Source organism: Perca fluviatilis, chromosome 16 (genome assembly GCF_010015445.1).
Source record: "Perca fluviatilis chromosome 16, GENO_Pfluv_1.0, whole genome shotgun sequence".
NCBI lineage: Eukaryota > Metazoa > Chordata > Actinopteri > Perciformes > Percidae > Perca > Perca fluviatilis.
In genome coordinates, this window is record NC_053127.1 from 31,498,842 (window position 1) to 31,509,486 (window position 10,645).

General features: G+C 42.2%; 1 protein-coding gene across 6 annotated transcripts in view; it reads left to right on the forward strand.

The window, feature by feature from the left end:
* LOC120544216 overlaps nt 1-10,575 on the forward strand; it is a 29,105-nt gene extending 18,530 nt beyond the window's left edge. For 3 of the 6 annotated variants that reach the window (XM_039777833.1, XM_039777835.1, XM_039777838.1), the window contains 15 exons: nt 525-703; nt 1,699-1,850; nt 2,229-2,419; nt 3,177-3,327; nt 3,448-4,247; nt 4,412-4,502; nt 4,610-4,700; nt 5,378-5,553; nt 5,999-6,120; nt 6,357-6,774; nt 8,080-8,190; nt 8,325-8,424; nt 8,643-8,732; nt 9,225-9,334; nt 10,482-10,575. In XM_039777833.1, the coding sequence (XP_039633767.1) occupies nt 525-703; nt 1,699-1,850; nt 2,229-2,419; nt 3,177-3,327; nt 3,448-4,247; nt 4,412-4,502; nt 4,610-4,700; nt 5,378-5,553; nt 5,999-6,120; nt 6,357-6,774; nt 8,080-8,190; nt 8,325-8,424; nt 8,643-8,732; nt 9,225-9,300 (2,748 nt within the window). In that variant the 3' untranslated portion in view covers nt 9,301-9,334; nt 10,482-10,575. Of the gene's footprint in view, nt 1-524; nt 704-1,698; nt 1,851-2,228; nt 2,420-3,176; nt 3,328-3,447; nt 4,248-4,411; nt 4,503-4,609; nt 4,701-5,377; nt 5,554-5,998; nt 6,121-6,356; nt 6,775-8,079; nt 8,191-8,324; nt 8,425-8,642; nt 8,733-9,224; nt 9,374-10,481 lie in introns of all 6 variants that reach the window. The other 3 variants (XR_005636475.1, XM_039777836.1, XM_039777837.1) reach the window with 3 other exon arrangements.
* Nucleotides 10,576-10,645: the final 70 nt, after the last annotated feature.

Genomic DNA, 10,645 nt, shown 5'->3' on the forward strand with positions numbered 1-10,645 from the left:
TGAGTTAGATAGCATCAGTTGCATTGTTTTTTTAATCAGGTCAGCAGTTTTCAGATTACATTATATGCTTACATAATTCGACTGAAATAAGTGGCTGATCTTTAATGCAATATCTAATTTGCCTGTTATCAGCAACCATTCATTCAATGTTCCAAAGGCACATTCTGTTTACTAATCTGAAATCATTTTAAAAGGCTAACTGAGAAAACATTGGAGAACCCTTTTGCAATTATGTAAGCACATAATGTAATCTGAAATTACATCTGGTTAAAAAAACAATGCAACTGATCTCAGCTGGTATTCTGTGTATAATGGAGTGGAATGGAAATTTCTAAGTGGCCCCAAACTTTTGACCGGTAGTGTACATTTATGCACATTCACAAGTGAATTTTACTCGGTCCAGCAATACTGGACAAGTAAAATCCACAAGTAAATGATGGATTAGTGTGTGTGTGTGTGTGTGTGTGTGTGTGTGTGTGTGTGTGTGTGTGTGTGTGTGTGTTGTCTACTCCCTGTCCCTGCAGCGTACAGAGTTTCCAGTGCTACAGAACACGTGGCTGCTGTCAGTGATCTTGCAGGTCTGTGAAGGTCTGCAGTACATCCACAGGGGAGGCCTGGTGATGAGGGCCCTGTCTTCCCACAGTGTGGTCCTCACAAAGTTCACAGTAGCCAAACTAACTGATTTATGCTTCATGGTCCCCAGGTAGGCAGGCCCAGGCCTACACCAGGCTCAATGTATCCTCAATGGAGGAGGTACAAATTTAACTTCCTGATTGATGAAAAGTGTTTCAAATAAATATCTGAGAATTTAGAAAAAGAAATCTGTTTTTAGTAGCCTGATTCAGACTGAATGACCATTTCAATATTAAGTCTGACTATGATGTCAGTACAGAGAACGAAAACACACTATCATCGTAGCTGTCAGCCACGGCCAGTTACAAGCTACCAGCTAACCGGCTAACAGGCTAACAAACAACACAAACAAATAACAGATGCTAACAACACCTACCATTCTGATAGTCTGCTAGATGCTGATTTTTGGTGCGCAACAGACTGTTAATCTGAGTCTGACTGACACGCTGAAAGTATTGCAGATCGTGGCCAGGTCTGAACAGCCCAGTTAGTTAGCATGGGCGCCGAAAGGAAATGGGCAGCACTTTGGGGGCTCCAGGCTGTCTGAACCTGCTGTGAGGCTCAAACATGTATGGCTGAATCCCTCAGATGTTTTTAGCCATCTTGATGCGCACTGCTCTTTCACCGATTAACCTAGCGCAGTGGAAGGCGGGATGCAAGGCCAGATCCAGAATTTCTCAATGAGGGAGAAACCCAAACCATGTTAAACAAAATATTGACAAAATACATAGCAGAGTATTTCTACACACTTTATAACATGGAGGGGGCTTTAATGTCAATGCCAGACAGTTGTTGGTCTGTAGTGAATACAAGGTACCATGAATGGAAACATGTTATTTACTGTGTACAGTAGATTGTAAATGAGACATATGTAATGCAACAAACCTGATGAATATTTCCCAATAGTAGAGTATGGAGAGGGTCTCAAATCCTGATAAATAAAATGTTTTTCACTGCACTGCTGTGTGTGTGTGTGTGTGTGTGTGTGTGTGTGTGTGTGTGTGTGTGTGTGTGTGTGTGTGTGTGTGTGTGTGTGTGTGCGTGCATGCGTGTGTGCGTGTCCAGCGGTCAAAGTACATGTGTGAAACCCCCCATGCACACAGTCCTGCCCCCCAGCCTCTACAGATGGGCTGCTCCAGAGGTCATTAAACAGCGGCCGTGCACAACGCTAGCTGACGTCTACAGTCTGTGTGCTCTGATCCTGGAACTCTACACAGGTAGCTCTCACTTCATGCCTTCTCACTTTGGACTTCAACATTGTATGTCAGGGAATATGTTGTTGCCTTTTATTATTAATAAATTATTGTTGAGATGATTTCACAGTTATTGTGGTCTCAGAAAATATTGAATTGAAACCAAAATAGAATTTTGTAAATAACATGGTGTGTTTTTTGTGCTTTTCCTTTTCTCTATCAAATGAAAACTGGCCTAATGAACTTAAAATTGAACACAACTGAGTATTTCAACCAGGAAATTAAGACAAATAAATCAACAGCAGGGAAGCACTTTCTGTAGTTTTAGGATAGGCTATACAGTAGGTGACAGTTTGTTCAAATAGATAACGTCAGTCTCCAACATTTCATACATCGTTTCAGACAGAGAACCATGGGACACAGTGGACCTGAACGGAATCAAACAGGCGATGGATGCAGGATGGGCCCTGGCAGTAGACTGCAGCATTCCACAGCCTTACTATGATGTGGTCCTGAAAGGCCTGCAGCCGCACCCACGGGACCGCACGTGCAGCCTGCAGAGCCTGTGCTACACGCTACAACAGGACATCAAGGTAGCCTCGCACTATATGCTTCAGTCTCTGCAAGGTCAAGGTGTGTGCATGTGTATTTATGGATTTATTGTTCTGCACTAAAGTACAAGTTCACAATGTTCTAATTATATCTTAAAACAATATTGGCAAGCCCATTTGTACATTGAAACCAATACATTAATTGCTGTAATGTTTCCCCCTGTCCATACTGGCTGCAAATCGATCCCTTCCTCAAGCACTTATAATGTAAGTGATTGGGACAAAATCCACAGTCCTCATTCTGTGCAAAAATCCAATCTAAAGTTTAAATGAAGCTGATATGAGACTTTAGCAAAGTTGGTATCTTACAAGTCTTTTTAGTATGAAATTTCCTCTTTGTGCTTCCACAGACACTGTTACACAGGGATAGTAACCCAAAGTGGGAATTTGGTATTAAAAGACTAGGGCTGCTCGATTATGGAAAAAGCATAATCACAATTACTTTGTTCAATATTGAAAATACGATTATTTAATACGATTGCTCATTGATTTTTGGAAAGATGTTGCAATTATTTAATTTTAAAAACTGTAAAACAGTTAATCAAATCAACAGCGAAAACACCTTGAACTGCGAAATTTCCCTTAATACTTTTCCTGTTTAAACTTTTCTTTCTCATTAGACGCCTGCAACAAATATAAAAGATTGAGTTTTTGCATGACACCAAACATTTTCCATCCTGTACTATGATCCTGAGAAATGCCATGACATGATACACTTGTTTGTGTGTGTGTGCTGCAGAGGTTCTCCCTGGAGGAACAGCTCAGTGGTGGTCAGTGTGCTTACCCAGAACAAGATCTGGGGCCATCTGAAGTCCAGACCACAGCAGAGCAAACCATAGTGGGGGAACCAGTACAGAGGGGTACTGAGCACAACACACAAACATGGACATGTAGGGTTCCCATGTGTACTTGAAAGGATTAATATTGTGTGCAAAATACACAACTAATGTGCTTCAGACAGACACACAATTCATATCAAATTGATTAGAAAATTCCTCCGTCTCCTTTAGTTGCCAGGCCACTCAAAGTCAAGGCAGACACAGTAGTGGCAAGACAGCTGTACAGAGGAGAAGAACCAAAGCTGGGGGGAGACAGAGATGAATGTATGGGGGGAGACACGATGCTCCATCAGGTGTACCCTTACAAAGACATGCTTCATCTGCTTGCTGATTTTGACTCAGTTAGTGTTGAGGAAGAACCTGAACCAGAGGCAGACATAGACAGGGAGCTAGTGGAGCAGCTGGATGGCCTGAAACTGATCTCAGATCAGCAGATCAGCACCATTGCGGTCAACCTCAAAGTGTCCCGGGAGCTGCTGCAGCAGGCCAACAGGAGCCTAGACACAGTGGAGAAACACCGCCAGCTGGACCACATAGGGTTAGACTCAGCAACCCGGCTCAGAGATGCTCCTTCTTATATCCACACCGACGCCTCTTGTGCCTCCTCCCTGTCTTCCTTCTCTATGTCCACCACAAATCTTTCAGGAGTTAGCGCTGCTGTTGGACCACGTTCAAAGCAGTACTGTCTCTTACCGAACAGTGGAGATCACTGGGGAAGGAACCTGGAGGCCCAGCTTCTGAGCAGAGATTGGGAGCTGCTGAGCCAGGAAGAGCTGGCTTTATGGCTGAGTCGCTATCCAGCTGAACAGCAGCAGTATGAGGAGGGCTGGTCGCCGCCTTGGCTTTCCTCAGGGTGCTACATGACGGAGAGCCCTTCAGTGGTAGTTGATCACAGCACAGAGGATCTGAGCCAGTACAGATCAGCTCTAGACAGCAGCCTTCTCAACATCGTCTCTGGGAAGAAGCAGCAGGTACATGGGTTTACTCAACAAGACTGTTGCAGTGTTTTACAATTGGTTAGACACACATCCCTTTACTGAGTTCCCTAATTTGTTGTTCTCTCCGGGTTGGGAGTGAGTTGCTGCCCCAAGCCAAGCAGTTCAAGTAAGAGTAAACTGTGAAATGTCTCCTCCAGAAATCCCATTCACAAGAAAATGCAGACGTTACAATGGAGGTGTGCAGGCCAGCAGCTAGTGGGAGTCTACTGCTAGATACTCACAACACCAGTAAGACATTGATATTTCATACCACTGAAGTGTGAAAAGAATGTGTGAGGACGATGTATGCGAACCGGTGTAAATGTTTAACTCCGTTTCAATGTTTTCCTCCCCAGAATATGAGAGCTTTCCCAACAACTCTGAGAAAACGGACTCTGATCCTGAAATCAGTGGAACACAGGCTCAGTATACACCCAACACTAACACGTAAGGACACTGACATGGACCTATATTGTGAAGTGCATTGAGGATTTATATGGGATTGGATGAGGTTACATAGTGTAGTGTGTAGGAAAACTATTAATAATTAAGGCTCATCTACAGCCCGATAAGGCCAAAGACAAATGTAGAAAAGGATATGTTTGGATATATAGGATGGCCCTTGTTCCCGGAGTGTCAATCAAAACACAGGAAGTCAGGGAGGATTACTTTTTTGAAAAACACACATAAACAATGCAGTGAAAGCTTTAGGAATTGCTTTCTGTAAAGAGGTGGCCTACTGATGCCTGTGAAGTAAATGTTAACATATAGGGAAGGGGACATTCAAGGGGGCAAATATACTTTGCTCGGATATAAAATGGCCTGCTAGCAGCACATATAACACTGTGCACAATAACATCTAACTGTCACTGTCTAACAGAGGAACTAGTTTGCTAATCACCTCAAGTCTATTAACAACTATAATCACTGTGGAACAGATAACAGCATATCAGTTTAACAACAATATTAATGGGAGCATATCTGTGCTGCCGCTCATACAATTAATTCACTTTAATAAAAACAATTGTCTGTGTGTGTGTGTGTGTGTGTGTGTGTGTGTGTGTGTGTGTGTGTGTGTGTGTGTGTGTGTGTGTGTGTGTGTGTGTGTGTGTGTGTGTGTGTAGGGCTCACTTTGACATGGCTGGGCTGGCTGAACTCTCCAGCATCTCATACTCTCCAGCTCAGCCTCAGGAAAAACTTTACAGCATCTCATACTCTCCAGGTCAGCCTCAGGGGAAACTCTACAGTATCTCTGTGAGCGGACAAGCCCCACCCTGTAATAGTACCCCACGTAGCCCAGGTAAACCCACACAAAATGTGCACTTTAATGAAAACTACCTCTGTTTTTCACATCATTTGACTTGGGTGTTTTCGACCATAAATGTTTAGGCAGTCCCCTCAAGTTTAAACCTACTAGTAATAACAGGTGGAGATGGATCAAATATCTAGAACATTTAAATCTGCATAATAAATGCTAGCTATGCCCCTGTAACTTAGATGTCACGTAGCACCACACTGTAGGATCAACATCAAGGAGAGTAGATGGACAGCAGGGGAGATAAAAGAAGATTTACATTTACATGGCATTCAAGAAATCACTACTTTACTGGAGGAAGGCGACTGTAACCTGCCTACTTGCATGCATGTAAACCCACTGATGGACAACTATAACCATTTAAATTCCAGTAAAGGAGAACATAAGTGACATAAAGTCTTTCCATGTTGCTCGTGTTGTGTTTTGACAGACGTACGCCGGCGTGTGATGACAGGAACGATTGAGGCCAATCTCGCGGACTCCCCTGTCTGCAGCCACCTCAGCTCTGTGCATCTCAGGACTGAGAGTTTCACCACACCAAGAGAAAGCTGGGTAAAGTCACTCATTTCATTCACCAGTGGGGGTTTCTGCAGAGGACTCTGGATTGACCCAAAGCATTCTAATGAAGTGTTAACTTGCCTCCTTTTAATTCACTCCAGCTTTAACATCCCATATTGTATATGTCTTACATAATTGTTTTGTGTTGGTTCTAGAAGATTAGAAATGACACCAAGAGAAAAAAGTTCTTAAAGCTGAGCCATATTTGCTGTTACCTGTCAATTCTTCAGACTCCACCTTTCGACGCAGACCCAGCCAGCAGTCCCCAGGGCTTCATCACAGCCAGCCAGGAGGAAGAGCGGTCAGATACTATATCTCCCAGCTGCATTGGAGAGCACAAGCTAGAACAGGAAGAAGAAGAATTAGAAGAAGAAGAAGAAGAAGAAGAAGAAGAAGAAGAGGAAGGAGTGTCTGAACAGGAGCAGATTGAAGAGAGGCAGGAGGAAATGGATGGAACTAGTCAACCATCTGTGGAGGCAGAAGAAGAGGAGAACAGGGCAGAAGACGAGCTTGAGGAAATGGAGGAAGGATTGCAGACGGTCAAAGGGTGCACTGAAGAAGAAAAAAACATGGACGAGGAGGAGGGAGGAAGGAATGTTGAAGAAGGCAGTGAGGAAGAAGAGCGTGGCTGCCGTGACCCACAGAGAGGTGAGAACCAACATGTCTGACGAACAGTCCCCTTGTGGTCAGGCTTTATGCAGTAGATCCCTGTATCACCACAGAGCCCTGGTCTGCAGCATTACACATTTTGGAATAAAATAATGATAACATAGGGCCACTCCATATGGGAAAAAATTTTTTTAACTCACTTACTCATTGTCTTTTGGAAAGATGCTACATTTATTTAGGGTGACCATATTTTGATTTCCAAAAAAAAGAGGACGCTCGGCCCGGCCTCGAGACGCAAATCCAGACAGGCTTCTCAGAGGTTAATGAACATGCTTTATTATGCCTCAATGGTGCAAAAATAACTTCTGTAATAAAATAAAATCTGTAACAAAATAATAGCTCTCTTTTAAAATAAATAAATAATATGAAATAATGTTCTAAATATGACCTCTTCTGTTAGAAGATCCAGCTTCAACAAAATATCTCTTAATACCTTTTCAATGTAATAAGAGAAATAATAAAGACACTGAAACATATGTGCCAGCTTCCGCCTCCCACTTGTCCCGTCCCGACCGGGACAGTACGTGCGACATGGCAGCCTCTCGGGAATTACGTCACACAACAAAGTACCGTAGTATTGTAGGACGTTTGGTCACCCTAATTTATTGAACTTAAAAAACAGTGAAAACATTAAACAAATCAACAATGAAAACACCTAGAAATGTAGATTTCTTTTAATACTTTTGCATTTGAAAATAAAAATGACAATCAAAACAAAAGACAAAAATGAGAGTTGACTTGCAAAACGTAATGTACAAAATCATCGTTTTGTGGATTATTCTATTTTTGTGACCATTAAGAGTTGAAATCAGTAGGGAAAACAATCTTTTAAAAATCTGTGAAGCAGCATCAACAGTAGGTTAGCATTAGCACTGACTTCATCCAACAGTAAACATGGAGGCTGACATCAAAGAAGTAGACTTCCAAACTGTGACAATCCTGTCAACGCTGAGCAAGGAAGGTGGACAGGTGGCTACTGCTGAAACAATGCTGACCATCCAAAAACTGGGTTTGATTCAATGGAAATCTTAACATGAAAGCTTTACTAACTAAATGTAAGGGATACTTATTAAGAATATGATTTAATGTCATTCAAAAAACAAGTTGATATTGTATTGGATTAGTTTTTTTTATTTGCTAATATATATAATACATTGAACTGCAAACAACAAAACTTGAAATATTTATTTAAAAAAATATATATATATATCCGTAGTATACTTTCAATCCCTCTCACCACTGCATAGATAATTGGAGATTTCTGCATTTGACTTTGTTTTAAAGATGTGGGGTCAGAAGTGGACGATGAAGAAGATATTGGTGACAGGAGGAAGGAAATAACAGGATTATTTGGCAATGGGGAAGAAACAGGGGGCCATGCCTTGGTTAAGATCAGTAAGCAAAATGTACACAATGTAACAAATACTCAACAATCTGGCCTTTAGTTAAATTGGGAATAGCGTGGTAGTGTGTCAAGTATTGTTTACTGACAATAATTCCAAAAGTCTCGGATTGATTTGTCCATCCAGGTGAGCTTGTTGCCGACACAGTGTCTGCAGATCGGAAGGAAGAGCTCACGGTGTCTCTAGGGTCACAGCAAGGTCCCAGCTTATTGGAGGACACAAAAAGGTGGGTGACAGCAGCTGTGTTTGTTGCACGGGTGCCAGAACCTCCACCCACTCCCGCTTGTGCCTTTTTAGTCTCAACGATGTCAATCTGCTTATCTTTGAGTTATAAACACAGCATTCCAGGTTTATTCCGATTTTGTAACGCCTGTAGCAGAGTCCTGGTAATGCAACTACTCTGTGTGTGTGTGTGTGTGTGTGTGTGTGTTCTCCTTTCTCCAGAGCCAATTCAACACTAGATGATGTGCTGCAGGGCTTTGTAGTGGAGGGCACCAGGAAGAGCCCAGGAACAAGTGGAAGGGTTGCCACATTGTGAGTTTCAAGTACAGACAGACTGGGCATGACTTCATGCTACTAAAACTCTACTTGTTTCAAATGCAATTTCTATTCATATCTTTACTTTTTTCCAGTTTGTTTTGCTAGTTAAAGACAGCACAGTTAATCAGGCACAAAAGTCAATTATTTTGGGGCGACCTCTAGCTCACCCAGTAGAGTGTGCACCCTATGTGGGCTGAGGCCTTGGAAGCGGCCCAGGTTCGAATCCCACCCGTGGCCCTTTGCTGCATGTTGTCCCTCCTCTCTCTCCCTCTTCAAGCTATCCTATCAGTTAAAGGCCATAAAATGCCCAAAAAGTAATCTTAAAACCCTGGAATTCCACCAGGCGCAGGTTGCTGATTGCTGCCGCAGTGCCACCGGAACACAGCACAGACACGCCTGGTGGAATTTAGGGGTAACACTTTGGCCCAGAACAAAGTCCAGAAAAATATGACAAGAAATATCCTAACAGAGTGCCTCCCTTGCTAGGTGTCAGCTGTTTGAAGGTCAGACTGGTGATGATGAACACCCAGCAGGAGAGCATGCACACAGTCCGCTCCAGTGATGACTCAGCCTCCACCTGAAAACTCTCTCAACTGGTAAAGTTTAAAGTGGGCACGTGAAACACCAGGGGCCAGGTGCATAAAACTCTGTGTGTGAAGATTCTACACTTAACCTGTGTACGCACAAAAATAGAAATATGCATACATGTTCTTTTTGTCGGATTCATTAAGCCACACATAACACCGGATTCTGTTTAATATTTCTCAATCATTGTGGAGCTGGGCCTCATTTCAGTGGCACAGGTAGCTATAAATAGATGTAGAAACGCCCTTAAGCACCCGTGTTGGATGAATTTGATACAGGTCATTTAAACGGCATATTCCGTTTAAATATTCTGAATTAGACCCTTTTTTCAAAAAATAGCAGGAGTATTATTTGGGTTTTAGAAGCTTTCTTTGGGCATGTATCTGGCACATTCGGAATATGCGTCTCAATTAGGGTTTTTACCACAGTTTGCGACAATTTACAGCTTCTTGCCTGTTCAGGGCTTACGGTTAGCTTGGTGCGTTGCTATGGTTATTGTACACAAACCAACCAACCATTAGTTTGCAGGGCTGCCGTAGAGATGCATGGCCAAAAGAAAAGTCCACATTTCTGGTCAAAAGGAGAAAAGCACCTACTTTTAAACATATTATATATATATATATGTTGTGCATGTAAACAGTCATTGATTCATTTGCTTATCGTTAAATCTGACAAAATGCTTCACAATCCAGGATAAAGATGAAGGCATTGTTTATACATCCTGGCCCCAGGGGTATAAAACATGGGGAAAAAATACCAGCTTTTCTGTTGCGGCTTGTTAAAACACATTATTTTGGACAGATTTATAAAGCTGTGTGTACACATGGTTTCTGCTCCACCTGTCAGTCAAACAACAGGAAATAAGTGCAATTTCACAGACTTGTTACAGCAGTTATTATTTATAGCACCTGTATAAAAATTATCACATTAATCCATCAGCTACCATCACTAGTGACATTTCAATTACCATCATTAAGCGTATTATCAATTAATTTGGTTTCTAGCGCCCATATCAAAACAGACTTTAAAGTGCAAGACTTTGATGTCAGTAATGATTGAAATAAAATGCACTTGATAATCTCCCTGCGGTTCTGTAAACAAGTCAAATTGAAAATGAATTCTCTGTGCCTTTTCCACTCTGTGTGTTTGTGACTACAGGAGGAGTGTGTCGGAGCAGCACCAGACTCTTCAGGAGTCAAATCAGCAAGGGAAACGTTCTTTAATGTTACTAGTGTGGCATTTACAGGGAAGTTGTCTGTAGTGCACTGTTACTAGTTTGATGGTTTTAAGCAAGGTTTGTTATCCTGCAGCATTCTCACAGT